The sequence below is a fragment of the Mustela lutreola genome, chromosome 1 (assembly GCF_030435805.1).
Source record: "Mustela lutreola isolate mMusLut2 chromosome 1, mMusLut2.pri, whole genome shotgun sequence".
Lineage (NCBI taxonomy): Eukaryota > Metazoa > Chordata > Mammalia > Carnivora > Mustelidae > Mustela > Mustela lutreola.
Window position 1 is genome coordinate 97,300,417 of NC_081290.1, and position 25,398 is coordinate 97,325,814.

The 25,398-nt window shown below is 35.6% G+C and overlaps 1 protein-coding gene across 1 annotated transcript in view; it reads left to right on the forward strand.

The window, feature by feature from the left end:
• The window catches only part of ZGRF1 (zinc finger GRF-type containing 1), an 80,496-nt gene that overhangs the window by 35,596 nt on the left and 19,502 nt on the right, over nucleotides 1–25,398 (forward strand). The window contains exons 12-21 of the mRNA XM_059170649.1: nucleotides 332–455; nucleotides 3,685–4,340; nucleotides 5,255–5,393; nucleotides 6,096–6,280; nucleotides 7,414–7,610; nucleotides 9,342–9,481; nucleotides 14,299–14,442; nucleotides 16,708–16,822; nucleotides 19,391–19,653; nucleotides 21,756–21,915. Coding sequence (XP_059026632.1) covers nucleotides 332–455; nucleotides 3,685–4,340; nucleotides 5,255–5,393; nucleotides 6,096–6,280; nucleotides 7,414–7,610; nucleotides 9,342–9,481; nucleotides 14,299–14,442; nucleotides 16,708–16,822; nucleotides 19,391–19,653; nucleotides 21,756–21,915 — 2,123 coding nt within the window. The remainder of the gene's footprint in view (nucleotides 1–331; nucleotides 456–3,684; nucleotides 4,341–5,254; nucleotides 5,394–6,095; nucleotides 6,281–7,413; nucleotides 7,611–9,341; nucleotides 9,482–14,298; nucleotides 14,443–16,707; nucleotides 16,823–19,390; nucleotides 19,654–21,755; nucleotides 21,916–25,398) is intronic.

The following is a 25,398-nucleotide window of genomic DNA, read 5'->3' on the forward strand; positions in this document are numbered from 1 at the left end:
TGGGGAGCCTAATGTGGGACTTGATCCCAGGACCGTGGGATCGTGACCTGAGCCCAAGGTAGACACTTAACTGACTGAGCCTCCCACTGACTGAACAACATAAATCCAATAGTTCTTAATGTTCTATATTTTACTTTTTATGATTATTATTGACTTTAATGAGTTTATTCTATCCTGCCCCTTTGGGAAGAATCTTTGTCCTGCTATAACTCTACATAATGTGCTTGACAGCATTATTTTTATAATGTAGATTACTAGAATTCATTCAAACTATAGGGAAAAAAGTATAATAACATTTTGGTCAGTAGTCTTGTTTTTTCTTTCTGAATAGGCGATATCACCAGAACAAAAGATCTCTACATTAAACCCTGTTTCTACTTTTACTTTGAACTCAAGAAATGAAGACTTTGTGCTGGAATTCTCTGAGGAGTCCCTGAAAGAAAGAACTTTACCTGGTGACCTTTACTTCCTCAGCTTAGTTACTATCAAAGTGCTCTAATCCCTCTCTGTGTAAAATGAAGTTTTTTGTTTGTTCAATTGTTACTAAACTAAAAGTATCTTAGGACCAGATTCTATGTCGTATCCCTCAAGCCTTCCCTTTTTCTATTCCAGATGGCTCTTACTTCCAAATACGGTATTTCCTTCTAACTTGCAGGTAGCTTCTTTCTTCTGTCATTTTCTCATTATGGACCTCTGAAATTGTCTTCTGTCATTACGGTTCTTCTCACAGCTCTAACTCCAGAGCCAGGCCCCTCTATTGCCCATTCCCCTTCCAGGGGAACAGTTCATTGTCAATGTCTCATCTACACCATTGGTTGACTTTGTTCTAACCTCTTTCTTTCCTCTGATTTGCTTAGGGGTCTCTTCAGCTGCTGCTTCCACAGTTGCATTTTCAAGTCTCTATTTTTTAAACTCCTACCTATGAGTAAATTCCTACTTTGTGATAAGTAGATTCTTTCCCTTAACTTTTCTTTTTCTCTCTCTTTTCTTATAATTTCACCAGCGGATCTGCACCTGATTCCAAAACTGTGTTGGGTAAGGGGTGAAATTGTAGGTAATTTTTTTGGTCATGAGTGGATGATACAAAAAAAAAAAAACTTTGTAATGTGAATGAGTAGTTGTGATGGAAAAGGTTTAGGTGGGTATGGTTAGTAGAGAAAACAAGGTAAGGAAGAGTCAGTATGGGAGGAGTGGGTATCCAAACAGGTGAGGTGACAATGAAATAATAGATAATTTTCATAGTTAAGCCATGGGTCTTTCTTTATTTTTTAAAATTTTTATTTTTTGATTTTTTTATTCAAGTATAAACATGTAGTATTTAATTAGCTTCAGGTGTAGAATACAATGATGCAACAATTTTATACATTTCTCAATGCCTATTGAGATAAGTGTGCTCTTAATCTCCTTTATCTATTTCACTCCTTTCCCCACCCACCTCCCCTCTGTGTCTCTGTGTGTGTGTGTATGTGTACCGCATCTTCTTTATCCGTTCATCTGTGGATGGACGCTGTTTCCATATCTTGGCTATTGAAATTAATGCAGTAGACATGGGGATGTATATATCTTTTCAAATTAGTGTTTTCATTTTCTTTGGGTAAATATCCAGTAGTGGAATTACTGTATTACATGGTAATTCTATTTTTAATTTTTTGAGGAACCTCCATACTGTTTTCCATTGTGGCTGCACCAACTTGCATTCTCACCAACAGTGCATTGGGTTCTTTTTCTCCACATTTTTGCCAACACTTGTTATTTCTTGTCTTTTCTTATTTTGGCCATTCTGACAGATGTAAAGTAATATCTCATTGTGGTTTTAATTTGTACTTCCCTGATGATGAGTGATGTTGAACATTTTTTCATGTGTCTGTTGGTCATCAGTATGTCTTCGGAAACATGTCTATTCAGGGATGTCTAGATGGCTGTTAATAAAGCAGTGGACTCTTGACTTTGCCTCAGGTGATAATCTCAAGGTCCTGATATCAAGCTGAATCAGGCTCCATGCTCAGCAGGGAGTCTGCTTAAGGATTCTATCTTCTCCCACTGCGCCCCTCCCCAGCTCGTGCTTGTACACATGCTCGTGCACACTCTCTTTCTCTCTCTAAGATAAATAAATTTAAAAGAAAAAAAGAAAAATTATATTCAGATCCTTTGCCCACTTTAATGGAGTTACTTGTGGTTTTTTGGTGTTGTGTTGTAGAAGTTCTTTATATCTTTTGGATATTTACCCCTTGTCTGATAATAGCATTTGCAAATATCTTCTTCCATTCTATAGATTGCCTTTTTCTTTTGTTGATGATTTCCTCGGCTGTCCAAAAGCTTTTTATTATAGTGTTGTCCCAGTAGTTTTTAATTTTGTTTTTGTTTCTCTTACCAGAAGAGACATATGTAGAAACATATTTCTTGGCAAATGTCAAAGAAATTACTACCTATGTTGACTTCTTTAGGAGTTTTACGATTTTAGGTCTCACACATATGTCTTTTAATCCATTTTGAGTTAATTTTTTTTAATGGTGTAAGAAAGTGATCCAGCTTTATTCTTTTACATGTAGCTGTCTGGTTTTCCCAGCACCAGCTGTTGAAGAGATTTTCCCCATTGTATATTCTTGCCTCCTTTGTTGTAGATTAATTGACCATGTAAGCGTGGAATTATTTCTAAACTATTATTTGGCTTTCATTGATCTGTATGTCTATTTTTATGCCAATCTTTTACTCTTTAATGAAGTTTTAACTTTTCTGTCAATGTTGCTGATTGGCTTCTTAGAATTATAATCTAACATTATAGAAGAATATCATTGGCTCACCTATTGCTGTACTACCTTTCCAAGTGATCACTATAGTTTATTTCCAATAAATAATAAGTCTGTCAGGAACGCACATTATCATAAAATAGGAAACCATAGGATTGTCAGATAAAAACTTTAAGCTTATATATTTCCTATGTAGTATTATTCATTCACTTATTTATTCTATAAATATTTATCATTGCTTTTTACATTTTCAGGAGTATGTCTATTACTAACACTGCTCACCGAAGGAATTCCAAAATTCAGCCAAAATCTGCCATTAAATGAGTTTACCAGAGTTGAACTCTTATCACATACCAACAGATCAGAATAAAGCTAAATATCTTTGTAACCCTGAAAGTGAACATATTAATTCATGAGTGTAGTAAATAAAAAGGAGGCTATAGTCGTATGGTCCGATAAATAAACCATGAACTTCAGTTTCTGGAGTAGGAATGTAAAGTTGAGAACAAACAATTAGTTCTGGGTTTTTGTCCTGACTCTGCCAATCAGTAGTCATGTTACCTCTAGGTCTTGGTAGTCTCATCTATAAAATGAGTACAATAAATCCCTTCTTGGCTATAAAATACTCTGAAAACTTAAGTGCTATGTAAATATAATCTAGTGACTGGTGGTGGAAGGGAAGCCTTAGCTAAGGGGGAAAAGAAAAAAGAGAAGAATTGCAAGTTCATCAACCTTAAGAAAGTTTGAGTCTCTTAACTTTGAAATCTAAAATCATTAAAATATTTATATTATGAAAGTGGAAATAAAATTAAGGATTTTTTTTCAAGGCAAGTTGGTACTTTTTCTTTTTTATACAGATAGCTACTGGATTTTAGGGCCTAGGTGGTGACTGTAATACATTTTTTATTTAATCAACTTTTTTTTTTTTTTCCTCCAGTTATCAAAAAATCTAGTTCTCTGGAGAATAAGAACTTTCAAAAGCTTCCATTAGTAAGTAGAACCCGAGTTCCGCTTATTACCTTGCCACCTGCTGAAAGGTCACCTGATTTAGATTCTTGTTCATATGTGATCAACTGTGATAGGCAAGAATCTTCTGGTCCCCCCCCCATATTCAACTTGTGTGAAGAATCAGGAGTTCGTTCTTTTAGCTTTGCACTTGAGGACCAAAGTGAAACTTCCTTCTTTAAAGAATCTAGAGAAGTGACTCCAGGGGACATTTTACTTCTCAATAATATATCTACTCAAAGCAAGTGGCTGAAATATCAGAACATACCCCAGTGCAACTTGACTACTCCAAATGGAGTCGATATGAAAGTAACAGATGGCTTCTCTCCTGAGATTATTCCTGGGACGCGTTTTAGTGACACAGGTGAAAGACAGAATGATACTGTGAATGAAATCTCTTTAGACTCTATGCATTTGCAAATGTTAAAAAGCATGCTCCATCAGCAGCAGCAGGATTTTAGCAGTCAAGATTTGGTTTCTAGAAAGAAAGCACTCTGTTTGAATATAAAGCAGACTTCCAAGATTGAAAATATTCAAAACATTTTAGGAGAGTCTGCCTGCTACATCTACAGTGTAACAGATTTACAGGTGAGAAAGTGTACCGATGTATCTTGGTGCATTTTTTCCAATAGTTATTGTCTGAATTTTATTTTATTTTATTTTATTTTTTTTAAAGATTATTTATTTGACAGAGATCACAAGTAGGCAGAGAGAGGAGGGAAGCAGATTCCCTGCTGAGCAGAGAGCCCAATGAGGGGCTCAATCCCAGGACCCTGGGATCATGACCTGAGGCAAAGGCAGAGGCTTTAACTCGCTGAGCCACCCAGGTGCCCCTGTGGTCTGAATTTTATCAAAAGAATTACCAAAATCATATTGAGCAATGATTTTACTCCTGGAGCTGATGGCTTTTTGTTTTTTCCTTTTTTGAGTTTTCCAGAACTCTAGGTATAATTATGTCTTCTTTGACTTAAAATCTTTCCTGGTAGTTGTGAACATTAAGTGAACTTAAATATTTGAAACTGTCTGGTGCAGTATCTGGCACATAATAACTAGTTAATAAATTATAGCTTCAACTATTTCCACTTCGATTACTGTTCTTACTGTGATTGTTCTGATTTTTCACTATGAGTTCAGTTTTGCCAATCAGACCATAGTTAATGTAAAGTTAGATCTTATTATGTATTGATTTTGCACAATTACTGTAGTTGTAACCGGAAATTGAAACATACAGTGTTGTTCTTATTAGCAAAGTTTTTCCTAGCAAAAACTAAAAACTTATTAAGGGACAGAAACATTTATTCTTATTTATATGATTAAAATTGCCATGCATAGCCATTCTTGCTATATTCCCTGTCTCATTTAGAATTAACAAATGATTTTCAAGAATTCTGAAAATTAAAAGAAAAATGTGTTTGTTATACATCTCTACAGAAAATAACTTTCTTATTAATAAACACTATTTTTCCGGAGTTGTTATAATAACTTGAATTATTCAATTTCAGGAGATAAATGGCTCTGAGCTATGCTTCCCAAGTGGACAGAAAATAAAATCTGCTTATCTTCCCCAAAGGCAAATTCAAATACCAGCTGTTTTTCAGTCTCCTGCTCATTATAAGCAGATTTTTACATCTTGTCTCATAGGTATGACTGTTATTTTTCTATTTTATTATGATTGATCACTGCTTAATATAAAAGTAGTATAGCTATAGAAAGCATAATATTTTATACTGTGAATTTCCATATTAAATTCTCTACTTGAGATTTGTTATTTTCCATATGTTTCCTCCAGTTTTCAACAGTAACTTATATGCTAGTTTAAGGTCAAATTGAGTTTCATTAAGAGGGAAATGACGGTATTATCTTTTTCAAGTTATAATTTTTCATGTTTTTTGAACTAGAGGTGTTACAAGTGATTTTGTTAAGAAATTTTAAACATGATGTATGATAAGTTTTTTTTTTCATTTTTAAGATTTTGTTTATTTATTTGACAGTGAGAGAGGAAGCACAAGCAGGGGGAGTGGGAAAAAGAGAAGCAGGTTTCTCACTGAGCAGGGAGTCTGATGTGGGGCTTTATCCCAGGGTCCTCAGATGATGATCTGAGCCGAAGGCATACCTTTAACTGACTGAGCCATCCAGACACCCCAGCATGATTAGTTTCGATAGTTCTTTTGGTTGTACAAGGACAAAACTTACCTTTGAAAAAATGGATATTAGCATTAGATTATAGATTACTCTGTTAAAAGGCTTTTTTGAATTTAGCTAACAGTGGACATGATACAAACAATTATTTTATATTTTATTTTCATTTGTACTTTTTTCTTTCTTTTTTTTTTTTTTTGGTAGAACATCTAAATATATTGCTGTTTGGCTTGGCACAGAGGTTACACAAAGCTCTTTCAACAGTTGACATATCATTTTACACATCATTAAAGGGAGAGAAACTGAAAAATGTAGAAAGTAATGTGCCATTCTGCCATCATCATCAACCTGCAAAACTTGTAATGGTTAAAAAGGATGGTCCAAATAAGGTATTGTTGCCTCTTCTTGCCTATTGCCCCACTAAATACTTGTAAAAAGTTTAGGTACTTACTGCTTTATGACAAGATTAAAGAGCAAGTCTTGATTAGGAGCCACTTGAGGTGTTGGTAACATACAGTAAATTCCCAGGAAATTTTTATTGAAAGATTATCTGTGTTCTAGGATGTAAAAGTGTGAGTTAAGATCATCCTTCACATTGCTTAGGAACTTACTACATAGTGGTGGATGGAGAAAGAAATATAAAAGGAAATTTTGTATAATAGTGTAATTGATACAGTAGGAGGCATATGCCCAAATTACAGTTATAGCACTGAGAAAGGAATATGTCCCAACCTGAGATCTTCGAGAATGCAGAGATGAGCCTGAAAGAAGTGAAAGTTTAAGTAGTTTATTATGGGATCCCCAGTGCAAGTAACTGATAAGGCCTTAGGAATATAAAAGCATAGTGATTTTATTTGCATTGCTGATAATGTATTATAGTCGGAGAAATCAAGCTAATGTTTATGTATTGCATATATATATTTAGATGTAAATTCAGTTGTCAAAAGCAAGAACTCATAAATATAACTACAGAATAAAATATTATAGAACCATCAAAAGTCTTTTTTTCTTTTTAAGATAATTTGATGACGTTGTTGTCATGTGTCCAGTATGTTGTGTATAAAGGTTAAGTTATGGGTAGAAAATACATCATTATCCATCATTATCTGAGTTTTATTATTTTAAAAAACAGTATACTGTGTATATTTTTGTGTGCATATGCACACACTTATGTGAGTGACAAAAAAGGCCAAAAAGAGATGCTCAAGATATTTCTTGTAGTTCTTTCTGGTTTTCTATAGTGAACATTTTAAATTGGGAAAACAATAAATTTTGTTTTTCAAATAAGCTTATATTCTCAGAATAATGTAATTTTTTGATGAGGAGAAAATAAATGGAAAAGTAGGTGGTTTTAAATTTTAGTGTGTTGTTTAAATTGATATTAATAAGAAGATTAACTTGTATAATAATTTATTAAAGTAAATTAATGCCAAACGTCTTATATAAGTCTTGACAAATACAGTACAAAAACAGTAAAATATAAAATGTTTTTTCCTAAATTATAATATCTTTTTCCTCTTAGGGCCGTCTCTTTTATACCTGTGATGGACCCAAAGCTGAACAATGTAAATTTTTCAAGTGGCTTGAAGAAGTGACCCCAGGATATTTAACACAAGAAGACTCTCTACCTACTGTGGTTTTAAGTGATATAAAGAGTATTGGCCTATACTTAAGAAGTCAAAAGATACCTCTCTTTGAGGAATGCCAACTTTTGGTGAGGTACGTTTCTTGGTACCAAATAATGCCTGTAATTATATCAGAAGATAATACCCTCACATGATTGTCATCAGTTTTTTTGTTGTTGTTGTTGTTTTTTAAAGACTTATTTATTTATTTTAGAGAGAGAGTGAGACAGACAGCAAGTTGGGGGTATGGGAGAGGGAGAGGGAATATCAAGCAGACTCCCTGCTGAGCGCAGAGTCCAATGTGGGGCTTATTCCCACAACCCTGAGATCAGGACCTGAGCTGAAATCAAGAGTTGGACGCTTAACCACTGAGCCACTGAGGGGCCCTTATTGTCATCAGTTTTAAAAGAGATTGAGATAGGAAAAATATTTAAAAGTATCTAAAACCTCAGTTTTTCTAACTGTAAAATGGGAATAATTTTCTAAAGCTATTTTTGGCCCCCTCTAAACATCAAGCAGTGTCAGCAATATGAAGGTGACTGGCAGGCATGCTATTTTTCCAAGCATTTTTGTATACGGACACAATCCTAAGGGAAACCCTGCTTAAAAAAACCACAAGAATAATTTTTATCAGAGCTGGATAATAGTGGTCATTCACAAGGCTGAACTAGGTAGTTTTGTAGGATAATAGAATGCTACATTTTGGAAAAATGTCTTATAAAAGTAGCTATAATGAACATTTGCATGGTAATTTAATAACATCTCTGGGGGGGTTATACATGCTGTGCCCTCTTCTAAGTACTTTGCATATGTTACTTCATTTAATCATCACAATAACTTAGAAAATATGGAAATAAAGGGGATAATATATTATAGTTATCAAAACTGAGGTACTCTATCTTTTATATACTTCATGGATACTTTTCCTATCTCAGTCTCTTTTAAAACTGTTGATAATTCCATGATGGTTGCTGTTATCTTTCTTTGACACAATATTTTTTAATTTCGTGTACATGTATGAAAGTATATAAACATATACTCACCCTGGTTCTTTCCTTTTAATGTTGTATTTTAAAGATGAAAAGAAGGGGCACCTGGGTGGCTCTGTCGTTAAGCATCTGACTTCGGCTAAGGTCATGATCCCAGGGTCCTGGGATCAAGCCCCTGCTCAGTGGGGAGCCTGTTTTTCCCTCTCCTGCTCCCCCTAGCTTGTATTCCCTCTTATTGCCTCTCTCTCTCTGTCCAATAAATAAATAAAATCTTAAAAAAAAAAGTTAAAGATGAAAAGAAAAAGATCTGTAACTTTAAACTCCCACTTGTAAACTAAGTCCTGGGATTATAATGTACAGTATGGTAACTATATTACATACATAATACATAAATATGTATCACATATTTAAAAGTTGCTGAAAGAGTAGACCTTAAAAGTGCTCATCTTGGGCACCTGGGTGACTCAATCAGTTAAGCATCCAGCTCTTGATTTTGGCTCAGGTCCTGATCTCAGGGTTATGAGATCGAGCCCCACATTTGGCTCTGTGCTCAGTGGGGAGTCTGCTTGAGAGTCCCTCTCCTTCTGCCCCTTTTCATTGTCAAATACATAAATAAATCTTTTTTAAAAAGTGCTCATCACAAGAACAATTTGTAAATCTGTGTGGTGATGGATGTTAACTAGCCTTATTGTGGTGATCGTTTCACAATATATGCATTTATCGAAACATTTTATTGTATACCTGAAACGACTATAATGTTATATGACAATTATATCTCAGTAAAAAATTTGTCCCTTAATACTTAAATTCACTTTTACTTTTTACTCATTTTTCAGAAAAGGATTTGATTTTCAAAGAAAACAGTATGGCAAACTAAAGAAGTTTACTACTGTAAATCCTGAATTTTATAGTGAACCTAAGAGCAAACTTTATCTTAAGCTGAGTCGGAAGGAAAATTCTTCAACTTATAGCAAAAGTAAGTTGATTGATCATGTTGGTGACTATGTCTAGCTTTGCATCTCCGTTACATAACAGCTCTGTAAATTCTTTCTATTAAAGAGGTTTTATAAAATACTGCTTAATAGTAGCATGTATTGTGAATTATTATATAATAGATTGGACCATTTCCAAAAAGCATTTTTAAAAATTTTAGTTTTTTAAAAAAACCTTACTAAAGACTCCCCAAATCTATTTAATTTTGTTTAAAAATTATACTAGCTTCTTGGCATTATATAAGTATATATTCCTTCTGAATGAAGGAATGTTGATTTGTTGATTGCATTCTAGCAGAAACTTCATGTTGCTTACCAATAACAAAACTATTTAAGATAGGCTACTTTGAATAGCACTAATTTAAACCCATAAATTTTAGGTTAATATGGATTTATTTCCCATCCTTGAACATAACTACCTTTTAAAAAATGACTACAAACTTGTCCAAGGTAATTTAATTACATTTATTTCATGTTTCCCTTTTAGCATTTTCTGGATTTTTCTCTTATTAATATATATCATCAAAAACTGTTTTGAATGTAGGTCTTTGTATGGTAAGCCTGCTAAGCCTTGAACACTTGAGAATATTTTTATTACACATTCATATTTGAATGATAGTTTTGCTACATTTAGAATTCTAGGTTATAAGTTCTTTTCATTTAATATTTAGACCTATGGAAGCAGCAATTTTATATGTTAACCAAGTATTAATATACTTGGTTATGTTCTTGCTGTTGAAAATCTGATGCCATTATGATTCTTACTCCTTTATATGTTGTTTGCTCTTTTTGGTTGGAAGCTTTAGAATTTTAATTTTCTCTCTGACTTTTATAGTCTTATATTCAGCTATAATGTGTCTACATATGAATTTTTCCATTTTCTCCTCTTGGGCACACTGTTGGCCTTTTAAATATAAAGTATTCTGTCTCTAAACTCGTCTAGTATATGCATTAAATATGTATAGATTTTTGTATGTCAGTCATCTCTCCATAGGGTGTGTGTGTGTGTGTGTGTGTGTGTGTTTGTTTTAAATACTGAAGTCAGGGCATCTGGGTGGCTCAGTCAGTTAAGTGTCCGCTTTCAGCTCAGGTCATGATCCTAGGGTCCTGGGATAGAGCCCCATGTGGGCTCCCTGCTCAGTGGGGAACCTGCTTCTCCCTCTTGCCCTTGCTTGTTCTCTCTCTGCCCTCTCTCTCTCTTTCAAATGAAAAAATAAAAATCTTTAAAAAAATACTAAAGTCTTTTATCTTTTCTATTTTTTAAATTCTGGGAAATTGATTTCCATTATTTCTTCATATAATCATCACTTTATTTTTATTTCTTTTCTAGAACTTTTATTATTCCAATATTAGCATCTCTGACTCTCTAAACATTTATTTTATATTGTTTGGGCTTTTGTCCTTTCTTCTTTCTGGGAAATATACTCAATATGGTCTTCTAAATTGCTTTGTTATTCCTCAAAAGTATCTATTCTGCTATTTATCCCATCAGTTATAACTTTATTTTAACTACCATGTTTTTCAGCCTAATATTTTTGTTTGTTTCTTTCTCATTATTTTCTTGGTCATAGTTTGCATTGTTACTATCATCTCTTATCTCTTATAAAAAAAAAATCTTTTTTCAGGATAAATTTAAATTCTTTGTCCATCTGTTCTGGTATTTCCTTTTCTGTAGGTCTCTGTAATCCAGTATGTTTTTTTTTGAAGTCTTTGTTCTCCTTAAATGTCTCATTATTTTGGCCTTTAAACTAATTTTCCCCTGGTGTATCAGCTGCTCTTTCTGGCATTGCCTATGGGTGAAGGCTGACCCCAGTATGGTCAGCTTCAATGAGGTTAGGGAGTTGGGTTTAGTCCCAGATCTGCCATTTACTGTCCTTATATCTGTGGATAATATATTTAACTTTTTCGGGCCTCATTCTTCCTTCATCAATAAAATGGTGATAATAACATCTATTTGATATTTAAAATTTCTTTTGACCCAGAATATAATATGTATTACTGTGTGGGGTTTTTGTTATTGTTGTTTTTAAGATTTTATTTTTTTAAGTCCTCTCAACACCCAATGTGGGGTTCAAACATACAACCCTAAGATCAAGAGTCACATGCTTCACCAAACCAGCCAAGTGCCCCTGGCTTATTTTTATTTTATTCAAAAAAAAAAAAAAAAAAAATCCCCTAGGTACATGACCTGCCAATAGATTCTGGTCTATTTACCTATCCCTGGTGGCAGTAGTTAGTGGGTATGCTGCCCTGTTTCTCTATCTTAAAGTCCTTCTGGCAGTCTTGCTTTTTTTTTTTTTTAATTTTATTTTTATTTTTATTTTTTATAAACATATATTTTTATCCCCAGGGGTACAGGTCTGTGAATCACTAGGTTTCACTAGGTTTACATACTTCACAGCACTCACCATAGCACATACCCTCCCCAATGTCCATAACCCCACCACCCTTCTCCCAACCTCCCTCCCCCCAGCTGGCAGTCTTGTTTTAGCCAAAGACTAAATTAGCCTCAGAACAAATGCTGGAGTCAACTGCTCTAAGAGTGACAGGATTATGCCATCATCCATTAATTAATGTCCCAGCTGACCTTCAAGACTCACAATTCCTCTTTGTCCCCTTGGTGGTGAGGTTGGGGTTATCCTGAGAATCGGCTGGGAAAATTCTTCCTCTTTCCCCAATCCCAGAATTCCTTTCTGTCACCTATAAAGAATCAGGAGTTTCCTGGCTTTGTAAGATTTTTTATCATCATCCTTTCTCATTCTCTTTGTGGCTTCTATAAGAATCTCAGGGCTCTGAAGTAGACATGCCATTCCCACTGGCTCTTTTCTAACATTGTATTGGATTTGTATTTCAAATTTTTCCTGTCATTTCAGTGGGATATGGAGAGAAAGGAAAGGCAAACAATTTTTTTTTTTTTTTTTTTTTGGTCAACTATCTTGAATTGGAGATCTTTTTAAGTTTTGGTGATGGTTGGATTAAATAAATATTAGCAAATAAGGAATAAATTATTTCTATGTTACCTCAGTTGGCCATTTTTTTGTTTTGTTTTTTGAGAGAGAGAGAACAAGGGAAGGGCAGAGGGAGAGGAAGTGCTAGAATTTTAAGGAGGCTCCAGGCCCAGTGAAGAGCCCCAGGTGAGGCTCCATCTCACTACCCTGAGATCATGGCCTGAGCTGAAATCCAGAGTCAGATGCTTAACGGCCTGAGCCACCCAGGTGCCTGGCAAATATTTTTTTAAAAATTAGATATATAATACTACATATTATATATCTAATTTATATATTTTTCTAAAGCATAAACATTTTCTAAAACAATAGTTCTGTGGGGATATTGATAAAAGTCAATGTAAAGAAAATGGATTCTGTGGCTAAATAAATTTGGAAAATGCTGCATTAAGCAAATAACCTTAATTAAGATTTTTCAGAACCTAAAATATGCTGATATGCATTGGACTTTCCAAGATGGGAATGTAGTCCAATCAATCATCTTTTCTGATGCGGTTGAGACTTGTGACTTGTCAGTTAATTTTCAAAGTTGGTTTAAGTTAGGGATTATAATAAATAATGCACATGAACATTAAACATTGAAACTTAAAATATTTGAATATATTTTTATTTAATGATCTTTTCATGAAGAATTAAGGCTTTTGTTTAGACTGGGTGTTTTGATTGGTGATCTTTTTTTATCTTGTATAAATCATACCCACAAATACACCACCCATAAAGAATTACCATTCAGAATTCTTTTTTTTTTTTTTTTAAAGATTTTATTTGTTTATTTGACAGAGAGAGATCACAAGTAGTCAGAGAGGCAGGCAGAGAGAGAGAGAGGAGGAAGCAGGCTCCCTGCTGAGCAGAGAGCCCGATGCGGGGCTCGATCCCAGGTCCCGGGATCATGACCTGAGCTGAAGGCAGAGGCTTAACCCACTGAGCCACCCAGGCGCCCCCCATTCAGAATTCTTAAACATGAAGCAAGAACTTGTGAAGAAATCTAAGTGGAGAGTGATTCAAATTTTTTCAATTTCTTTTCTAAGCTTTTACATTTGTCTCAATATATTTGAGTCAAGAGCAGTTTTTCTTGTGTATTTTGTGACTTTTTAAAGTAAATCCTTAAGTCTTTCTGAATTATTTAATTTTCTTAAAGCAACAATTATTTTTCTTCATATTCGTAATGATTCAAATAATACCTGATTAAGTTATAATATTATAACTAATCCAACTGGTATAAATAAATTTTAGAAAAAATAAAATTGACTCTTTGTAAGTATCAGCTCAACTGGTGGTAGAAATGATGTACAGGTATCGTGGGAAATAACCTACTAGGGGTACTCAATATGCTGTGGAGATGGCGTGTTATACAGAAAGAAGAACATTAATTAATCTAGAGCATCTGTTAAGTAGAAGCTGTCCAGAGAACTTGTCTTCTGTTCACAGATTGCCAACTTTATTTGAGCATGAAAACCATTACATGGCAGAGCATCTTTTTAGACTCATGTTCTTTCTTGGGAAAGTCTGATATAGCTATAAAGTTGTTTTAATAAGAAAGATGAGTTAGATGTTTTGTTACTTTATTTACATTGTTTTTTAATATAATCATAAAATAACTTAAAAAAACATAAAAGTAATTGCATTAAAACATGAAAATAAAATGTCACTTATTCAGGTTTTAGTTTGGGTAGACTCTGGTAGATAATAGCCAGTTTTGTTTTTTGAGAAATAATATGACCAAGCATGTAAGAAATCCAAAGTACTTTTGAATTGAGTGTAGTTCTGAGTTCTTTAAAAAATGTTTATCTTTACAGATGATCTTTGGGTGGTATCAAAAACCCTGGACTTTGAATTGGATACTTTTATTGCATGTAGTGCTTTCTTTGGGCCATCATCTATCAATGAAGTGGAGCTTCTACCTTTGAAAGGTTATTTCCCTTCTAACTGGCCCACTAATGGTAAGTGTTATCATGCCCATATTAATTTATATTAAAAGAAGAGTGATAGACATAAGACACATTGTAAGCAAGGGTGCTAACTTTGTGTGGGATTATTTGATTAAGGCGAACAAAAAGCCAGCCACCTCGGGGCACCTGGTGGCTCAGTTGGGTAAGTGTCTGACCTTTGATTTCAGCTCAGGCCATGTTCTCAGAGTTGTCAGCGTGGGGTTCTGCACTGGGCTTGGAGCCTGCTTAAGATTTTCTCTCTCCCTCTCCCTTTGTTCCTCCCCCAGCCCTCTCCCCAGCTCATGCACACTCTCTCCAAAAAAGGAAAAAGTATCCATTTCTATTTCCTACTATTGTATGCAGTGTGTTCCTGAAAATAGGTATGAAAGTTGAATATATATTTTTGCAGTTCAAGTGTCACAGAGCTAACAATATAATAAAATCTTGAACCCTCACTTAAGTATTTTGTTGAAAAAAAAATTTTTTTAAGATTAATCCATTTATTATTTGAGAGAGAGAGAGAGAGGTGTGGGGGGCATTGGAAAAGGGAGAGAGAATCTCAAGCAGACTCCACACTGAGCACGGAGTCCAGTGCAGAGCTTGATCTCATGACCGGGAGACCAAGACCCTCAGCTAAAATCAAGAGTTGGATACTTAACTGACTGTGCCACCCAAGCTCCCCTTAAGTTGATTTTTATATAACTAATTTTTAAAAATATAAACATTAAAAAAAAATAAGAATTTTCTCAAATAATTTCTCATATCAAGTTCTGATTCTCTTGGTTTTTTAATTCTTTTGGCTTATTTTTCTAATAGGGTACATTTAGTAAACACATCATTTATTTTTACATTGAGAGGTCTTTTAGATTTTGTAGGGATTTTCCTAGCAGTGGAACAGGAAGGTATGATTTTTGAGAAATTTTTAATAAGATAGTGGGCTACTAGCCTCATTATTATTATTATTATTTTCATAAAGGAAGTTTTAGTGGGCTGAATCCCTGTCCAGTTCAAAGAATCTGTAGATTTCTCTGCAGAGATCAGATATATCCTGATCTCTGGAATAATTCCTGATGGTTCAATTTGGTCTATAATTAGAGACACAACATTTAATGATTCATTTCCAGTATTTTTTAAAAAGTTTTTTAGGAAAGATTTTATTTGTGAGATTTATTTATTTATGAGAGAGCACAAGCAGTGGGAGTGGCATGCAGAGGGAGAAGCAGGTTCCCCGCTGAGCAAGGAGCCCAATTTGGGACTACATGGGACTTAGTCCCAGGACCCTGGGATCATGACCTGAGCTCAAGGCAGATGCTTAATCAACTGAGCCACCCAGCCGTCCCTATTTCAAGTATTTTTTTTTTTTAAGATTTTATTTATGTGACAGACAGAGAACACAAGTAGGCAGAGAGAGAGAGAGGAAGGGAAGCAGGTTTCCTGCTGAGCAGACAGCCTGATGTGGGGTTGATCCCAGGACCTGAGACCATGACCATGACCTGAGCTGAAGGCAGAGGCTTAACCCATTGAGCCACCCAGGCACCCCCCATTTTAAATATTTTGTATACATTTTTAACTTTTGATTTTTTTCAAGAACTGAAAAAGCTAGTCAACTAGCTTGAGTCCAGTAAAAGTCTAATTGTGTAAATATTTGTTACTTAATTTGTCACTTTTGTATGCATATTTTCATATTTGTTGCAGTTGTTCCCCCGTATCAGCCTTCTGACTTTCTGTATTTTCCTATAAAATAGTTGAAGAAATAAAAGAAAATGTTCAGAAATTACACAAATCCTACTATACAGCACAAGATGGTATGCTAGTTAGTTGGAACTGTTGAGCAGTGTTACCATGCACTAACTCAGAACAGTTGTTCTTGCTCATTAGCTAATGTATAGAAGGCTAAATTTGATTTAACTTACGCAATTTATGAATACCCATATAAAATGTATGTATAAGCAGTGTTATAATTTAATGGATGAAAGGACCTACTTAAGAGTTTATTTTATGTCATGTGATTAATTCAGTAGCTGAGCTCTGAGTTAAATGAACATTTGGGGAGAGGGGAGGGCAGAGGAAGAGGGAGAGAGCGAATCCTAAGCAAGCTTCACTCTCAGCACAGAGCCTGACACAGGGATCGAGCCTAGAATGTTGAGATCACAACCAGAGCTGAAATCAAGAGTCAGATGCGTAACCAATTGAGCCACCCAACTGAACGTTTTGATAGTTTTTTTATGACCCATTTTTAAAAATATTAAATGTTTATTTTCTGCATTCTTTCTACAGTGGTGGTCCATGCATTGTTGGTTTGTAATGCTAGCACAGAGCTGACCACTTTGAAAAACATTCAGGACAACTTTAATCCAGCTACTCTACCTCTAACACAGTATTTGTTAACAATGTAAGTCATTATTTTACCTTTGGGTCATTGGTATTCCAAAGTGTGACTAAACGTGAATATGAAAATGCAGTCAAAGTCCAGTACATAAATTTTTGCCAGTACTATTTTTATTATCTTTCAGAGACCATGAGATTACTGCTTGTAAATAGTTAAAAATAACTGATAAAATAAAAACTAATAAAAATTTTTTCTGTTTGTCAAGGAATAATATATTAAGGATCTTTTGAATGTTGATTTTTTTATGCATTTGTATTTTTATGCCACAAATTATTAAATATCTGAAAGAATCCTTTTATAGTTTGAATTCAGTAATGTATATCGATACTAACTTTATTCTTTTTTTTTTTTTTTTTAAGATTTTATTTATTTATTTGACAGAGAGAGATCACAAGTAGGCAGAGAGGCAGGCAGAGAGAGAGGAGAAAGCAGGCTCCCTGCTGAGCAGAGAGCCCGATGCGGGACTCGATCCCAGGACCCTGAGATCATGACCTGAGCCGAAGGCAGCGGCTTAACCCACTGAGCCACCCAGGCGCCCCCTAACTTTATTCTTGACATAACATATAACTTCTAATTTTTCAAGAACCATTCCCCCTTTTTAAGATATTGGAAGTGATAGTCTATTAAATTCACTAAAATGGGAGATAAAGTCTAGTTTCTAATTTGGAATTTTATGATCTCTCTTGTGGTGTTTCATTTTTTCTCACCATAATGAAGTTCTAGGTAAATAATTAAAATCTTTCTGTTCCATTATGTTATTAACTTTTTTCCTTTTTAAATATTTTTTGTTTATTTATTTGACAGAGAGAGACAGTGAGAAAGGGAACACAAGCAGGGGAAGTAGGAGAGGGTGAAGCTGGCTTTCTGCTTAGCAGGGAGCCCGACGTGGGGCTCAATCGCAGGACACCGGAATCATGACCTGAGCCACAGGCAGACACATAATGACTGATCCACCCAAGCATCCTATCTTCATTATTTAATCCTTGAAATGAATTCATTCTTTATAGAAATAGAAATAAAACCGATTTATTTATTGTAGTATTACCTAAAATAGATGCCATATTAATTATCTAAGTCAGCCTTATATAGTGGAACATTGGGTTTAAAATCAGTACACCACTTATTATCTGTGTGCGTTTTGGGGAAAAAAATTAATATTTCTCTATCTCTATTTGGGGTGGTTACTTCCTAATGTTGTTTTTAAGATTATGTCCAATAGGGCGCCTGGGTTGAGCCGCTCAGTGGGTTGAGCCGCTGCCTACGGCTCAGGTCATGATCTCGGAGTCCTGGGATCGAGTCCTGCATCGGGCTCTCTGCTCGGTGGGGAGCCTGCTTCCTCCTCTCTCTCTCTCTCTGTCAAATAAATAAATAAATCTTTAAAAAAAAAAAAGATTATGTCCAATAATATGTAAAATGCTTAGCATAGTGCCTGCACATATTTGGTCATCAACAAATGTTAGTGTCCCCCCCCCCCCCCCGCTTCAGATTGGGACATATATCCATTTGTACCTTTAAGAAAAGGTTCTTTGTGAACAAATAATCCAATCAAGAAATGGGCAGAAGACATGAACAGACATTTCTGCAAAGAAGACATCCAGATGGCGAACAGACACATGAAAAAGTGCTCCATATCACTCGGCATCAGGGAAATACAAATCAAAACCACAATGAGATATCACCTCACACCAGTCAGAATGGCTAAAATCAACAAATCAGGAAATGACAGATGCTGGCGAGGATGCGGAGAAAGGGGAACCCTCCTACACTGTTGGTGGGAATGCAAGCTGGTGCAGCCACTCTGGAAAACAGCATGGAGGTTCCTCAAAATGTTGAAAATAGAACTGCCCTATGACCCAGCAATTGCACTATTGGGTATTTACCCTAAAGATACAAATGTAGTGATCCAAAGGGGCACATGCACCCGAATGTTTATAGCAGCAATGTCCACAATAGCCAAACTATGGAAAGAACCTAGATGTCCATCAACAGATGAATGGATCAAGAAGATGTGGTATATATACACAATGGAATACTATGCAGCCATCAAAAGAAATGAAATCTTGCCATTTGCAACAACATGGATGGAACTAGAGCGTATCATGCTTAGCGAAATAAGTCAAGCAGAGAAAGACAACTATCATATGATCTCCCTGATATGAGGAAGTGGTGATACAACATGGAGGCTTAAGTGGGTAGAAGAAGAATAAATGAAACAAGATGGGATTGGGAGGGAGACAAACCATAAGTGACTCTTAATCTCACGAAACAAACTGAGGGTTGCCGGGGGGAGGGGGTTTGGGAGAAGGGGGTGGGATTATGGACATTGGGGAGGGTATGTGATTTGGTGAGTGCTGTGAAGTGTGTAAACCTGGTGATTCACAGACCTGTACCCCTGGGGATAAAAATATATGTTTATAAAAAAATAAAAAATTAAAAAAAAAAAAAAAAAAAAGAAAAGGTTCTTTGTGATGCATATGCAGTGAAGGTTAAGCTATGAATAGGTTTATTTATTTCAAAAACCCCTTAATTTCCTTTTTAATCTTTTTCTCTTTTTTGCTGCCTTTTTACTAGGTCTTCATCAACTACAGTTAGCAACAAGAGAGTCAATAAGAGAAATTTTATCCCACCAGCCTTCTCAAACGTCAGCACAAAATTTGAACTTCTCAGCCTAGAAGCAACATTGAGGTTAGCTAGTGAATTAATTCAGGCACACAATTTAAATAAGGATCAAGCTACAGCTTTAATTCAGATAGCTCAAATGATGGCATCCCATGAAAATGTTGAAGAAGTGAAGGAACTGCAAATCCATACCCTCCCTATCACGATTATACATGGTAAGAAGCAAGAAAGATAATAGGTCTAGTAAATATACTGTTATATAAGCTTTTGTAACTTAGTCTGTTTGTAATTTCCTAGTCAGACAAGATTCCAGAAAAACTCTACATAGATTATTATGAATCTGAACCTACTTTAGTAAACTATTAGATGAGAGTAGAAGTGACCACCCTGAAAGGGAAAATAGGCAGCATATCTAATGAATGAGTAGCATTATATATTCATTATTTATAGCATCCAGATGTGATCTAGGTATCCATGTGTTGTACTATCAGAGTGAACTTCAACTCTGAGCAGCAAAGCCTTTTCTTAATTCCTAGTCAGCTTACTCTTTCATCCTACCCCAGCAGCTATTCCAAACCTTCATTCGTTTTTTTAAAAAGATTTTATTTATTTATTTGACATTTTATTTATTTATTATTTTTTTAAAGATTTTATTTATTTATTTTACAGAGGTCACAAGTAGGCAGAGAGACAGGCAGAGAGAGGAGGGAAGCAGGCTCCCCACTGAGCAGCGAGCCCGATACGAGGCTTGATCCCAGGACCCTGGGATCATGACCTGAGCTGAAGGCAGAGGCTTTAACCCACTGAGCCACCCAGGCGCCCCCCAAACCTTCATTCTTATATGAAGAATATAAGGGGCATCCTCCTTGCCCTTGCTCCCACTCTCTTCTGAAACTGATCTTTCCTCTAAAACAGGAAACAGAGCTTATAACAGAAACTCCTGTCAATATCCTGCTCTTCTTCTCCAGTTTACCTAAATTTGAATCTATTTTTAACCTCGTTTGGTTCTGTCCCAGTAAGGGAGCTTTACTTTCCCCCTCTTAGAACTAATCATTCTATCCAGATTCTGTCACCCCTTTAGCTCATTTCCTCTCACAGACCTCCACTGAGCAGTTTTGTGCTCCTTTGAGGATTTGCATCACACCGCCCTGTTGACCAAGCTAGATATCTGGGAGTCATCCTTGATTACTCTTTCTCCCTAGATGAAGTGCCTCTCTTAATCCTCCTCCTACTCTTTGTTTATCTTCCCTCATCATATCAGTTACTGAGATGTTTCCCTTCTAGTGTCTACCTTTCTTTCATACCAGTTTTCTTCTCTCCAGATCACTTGCATCCCCTTAAGCCCAGCCTTCATCATACCTTCATATATACTGGTAAGAGAGTGGGCTCTTGAACTAGAATCTGGATTTATATCCTGGCTGTTTTATTTATTAGCTGTATGATCTTGGGTAGGTTACTTATCTTTTTAATTTCCTGCCTTGTAACATGGAGTTGATAATAGCATCTGTCTCTTTAGATTGGAAGATTAAATGACTTAACTGATTAGTAAAGGGCTTAGGCACTCAGGAAAGGGAGGCATTCAGGGAAGTTAGCATGTATTAAAGTATTGTAACAATATTGTAGCAATTATTGTCATATAGTTTTCTAATTGATCTACCTTTAGTTTTACCTTTTGTAATTATTTTCACTCAAGTAGTTTTTACAAAATACAATCTGCCCAAGTCAGTTCTGTTGCTTGAAATCCTCCAGGGACTGTCCCTGGCCTACTAGACAAAATGAACTTTTTAGCCATACCACGCAGAACCCTTGTGATTTATCCTCCTGCCTATCTTGTCAGCCTCATCTCTTGCCTATTTGCAATAGCCTGTATAGAAATAGGTAGCATCTACATACTTTGTCATGCTTTTGCCTAGAGTGGCCTTTCTTTAAGCAGTCTAGATATCTTATGCTGAAAGACTTAGTTCTGTACTTCTTATTTTTAGGAAATATTCCCATCTCCACCAAAGCAGAAAGAAATGTTCTTTTATACATACCATAAATTTTTAAATGGCAAAAGAAGAAATGTTCTTTTTTACTTACCCTACTTTATCATTGTTCCTTTACTTTGTCTAGGGTCTCATTAAATATGGAGGTCTTTAGTTATCTATCTACTTATCCCCTCTGCTAAGCACATAGTGGTAACTCAATGAATGTTTTTTGAACAAATTAATTTAAACAAAGGAGAGAGGAAGGCAGATGGATGAAATGTTTCTTGTGCTTTCAGAAATTTATTTATAGTATTGCCTTTATTTTTTTCTCCTTCCTTCAAAATAATTAGGTGTTTTTGGAGCAGGAAAGAGTTATTTGCTGGCAGTGGTGATTTTGTTTCTTGTACAGCTGTTTGAAAAGAGTGAAGTTCCTACAGGTGGAAATGCAAGACCATGGAAACTTCTCATTTCTTCTTCCACTAATGTAGCTGTGGACAGAGTACTTCTTGGGTACGTATGACTAGTATATTTAAATAGCTAATTGGGGATGCCTGGGTGGCTCAGTGGGTTAAGGCCTCTGTCTTCAGCAGAGATCCCAGGGTCCTGGGATTGAGCTCCGAATCGGGCTCTCTGCTCACTGGGGAGCCTGCTTCCTTCTCTCTCTCTCTGCCTGCCTGTGATCTCTGTCAAATGAATAAATAAAATCTTTAAGAAAATAAAGTTAATATTTTATTATTTTATTCTATTTTAAATTTTTAAAAGTTTTATTTATTTAAGTAACTCTCCCTCTAGCGTGGGGCTTGAACTCAGGGCACCAAGATCCAGTCACATGCTTCTCTGACTGAGCCAACCAGGAGGCCCTAAGTAGTTAATATTTTAGGTTATTGTTGAGAGAGACAATCCATCTTGGGCCCTGAGTGTCCATGCATATTTTTGCTGGGCATGTCAAAAATTCAAGGCCTTACTCTCTGACTGAGAGAGCATCAATGAAAGAGTAATAAACTAACTTACTAGGTTATAAATATGATAAAATCAAATACCAAACCTGACCATGTTGGCACAAGGACAGGATACTCACTAAAAATTAAGCTTGGTCATGTAGGGCTAAAGGGTATATTGTTGAGGGAGGCAATCTGCCCTAGGACCCTGAGCATTCCTCCTGGGATGTTAAGGATGCAAAGCCCTGACCACGATTACCCAAGACATTTCTCAGTGTTATGTTTGCAGCAAGCAGCCTTGATTGACAAGGTAGTGTCTCCCTCCAAGACAAAGAGCAGATTTGCTTACTGATTGTTATAAGAAGAGTGGCTCTCCGAGTTCAGTGTTTCTTTTCTGCAGCTCAACACAATGCATGTGCAAGAATCTATCTGGACCTTCTGTGTCTTTCCACTGGACTTGGGGACCAAGGGATACCAGTGCATATTTGTGGTTGCTTATGCTGTTACCAGTGCCATGAATAAAAGTCATTTGTTCCTGACTCAAGAACCTTGGAAGTGGGCTAAAATTGCTGAACCAACTTAGAGGTCGTCCTTAAATACCTGTCTTTATGAACCTATAATTGTGAAATAGCTCATCAGTTTAGTCAAATTAATTTTTTATTTTAGTAATAGGGATCTAAGGAAGGCAATCATAATCTGTCTTGCAGGTATAAAATTTTTGTCATTGTGTAAAATTTTATTGAAAATGCAAAGACAGGAATACTGTGTGGCTCAGTCAATTAAGCAGTTAAGTATCTGATTCTTAATTTTGGCTCAGGTCATGATCTCAGGGTCATGAGATCAAGCCCTGTCTTGGGCCCTGCCCTAAATGTAGAATCTGCTTGTTCTTCTCCCTCCTTCTGCCCCTCTCCCTAGTCACGCATCCTCTCTCTCACTTTCTCTCTCTCTCTAAAATAAATATAATACTTAAAACAATTTTTTTTAAATGCAAAGAAAATATTACTTATTTTACCAATATCCCAATAACATATTGACATAATTTTGACATAAATGACAAAGTTTGATTAGAAGAAAGAACTCATTTTAAAATGTGTAGGCTTTTTAAAAATTAACTTTTATAATTATATAAGTGAATGCTTAAAGTGGAAAATATGCAGACTATACAGATAATATATTTCTTTACAGATTTTTAAGGTATACACAAATACTCATTTATTTTCCATACTTAGCATCCAACATAATGTAGTATTTTGTGTCCTGTTTTTTTCACATAAAGTATTGGGGCGCCTGGGTAGCCCAGTTTGTTAAATGTCTGTCCCTTGGTTTCAGCTCAGTGTTGTGGGATCCAACCCCACATGGGACTTTGTGCTCAGTGCAGAGTCTGCTTCAGATTTTTTTCTCCCTCTCCCTCTGTCCCTCCTCTGCTCTCACACGCTCTTGCTCACTCTCTAAAATGAATAAATAAAGTCTTTTTAAAAAGATTATTTATGTTATTGCATCTTTTTAGAAAAAACAATTTTTCTCAACTTTGTCATATGAATGCAATAATATGCTTACACTTTAATTAAGCAATTTTTTAAAGTTTTATTTAAGTAATCTCTACATCTAACATGGGGCTTGAACTCAGGACCCCGAGATCAAGAGTCCCACATTTCTCCAACTAAGCCAGCCAGGAACTCCTAATCAAGCAATTTTTGATCGGTAAACTTTTTTTTAGAGTTTTGCCATTTTAAATAATATCGCAGTAAAGATCCTTAAATATTAATCTGTCTTCATTTCTGATTCTTTCCTTAAAGAAAAGTCTCAGGCCTAGAATAAAAGATGTAAACTTTATTTTTTTAAGATTTATTGATTTATTTGAGAGAGTGAGAGAGAGCACACACATTTTGCATACAGGGGGGTGAGGGAGCTGCAGAGAAAGAGGGAGAGAATGAATTTTAAGCAGGCTCCACACTGAGCAAGGATTGAGGAGCCTGATGTGGGGCTCAATCCCATGACCCTGATATCATAACCTGAGCTGAAATCAACAGTCAGCACTTAACTGAGTCACCCAAGTGCCCCTAATTTTTTTTTTCTTTTTTTTAATTTCACAACCCTGAGATCAAGAATTGCTTGCTTACTGACTGAGCCAGCCAGGCACCACAAGATGTAAATATTTTCTAAGCTTCCTAATTTATTTTTCAAAATTGTCCTTCAGAAAGGATCTGCCAGTGTACAGTCTTTTAAGTAATCTGAAACAGAGACTGAATACATTTCTTTTCTTTCTTTTTTTTTTTTTTTTTTTAAGATTTTATTTATTTATTTGAGAGAGAGAGAACATGAGAGTAGAGAGGTCAGCAGAAGAAGCAGACTCCCTGCCGAGCAGGGAGCCTGATGTGGAACTCGATCCTGGGACTCCAGGATCATGACCTGAGACGAAGGCAGTTGCTCAACCAACTGAGCCACTCAGGCGCCCTGAATACATTTCTTGATTCAAGAAAATGAGGAGTTACTTGGGGGCTTTAGACTGCTCAGCTTGAGATGAAAATTTAACTGTAGTCTGTTAGAAAAGTTAGAAAAATCATAAAGTTAGAATGAAGAAGGAAGGTAAGTACTGAATACTAAAACATTTAGGAGAAATTCTCCAATGTTTAAGCCTCTGATAAGGACCTGAGAAATATGGATCTATAATTAGGATATACACCTCAACTGCATATAGGCTAGACTCACACATTAAAATAACATTTAGCAATACATTTGGACAATGTACTCTGATAGTAATGGACAGGATGGGACAAAGAGTTTCTTGAGAAGAAATAAAATGTACTTTTTTTTTTTTTTTTTAAAGATTTTATGTATTTTAGAGAGAAAGAGAATGTGTGAGGTAGGGGGAGGAGCAGAGAGAGAGGGACAGACAGATTTCAGCTAAGTGCAGAGTCCGAGGTAAGGCTCATCTCATAACCTTGAGATCACCTGAGCCCAAAGCAAGAGGATGCTTAACTGACAGAGTGAACGAGGTGCCCTCAAAAAACATACTTTTTACCCTATTTTAGTGGTATGATGAGGATACTGCATA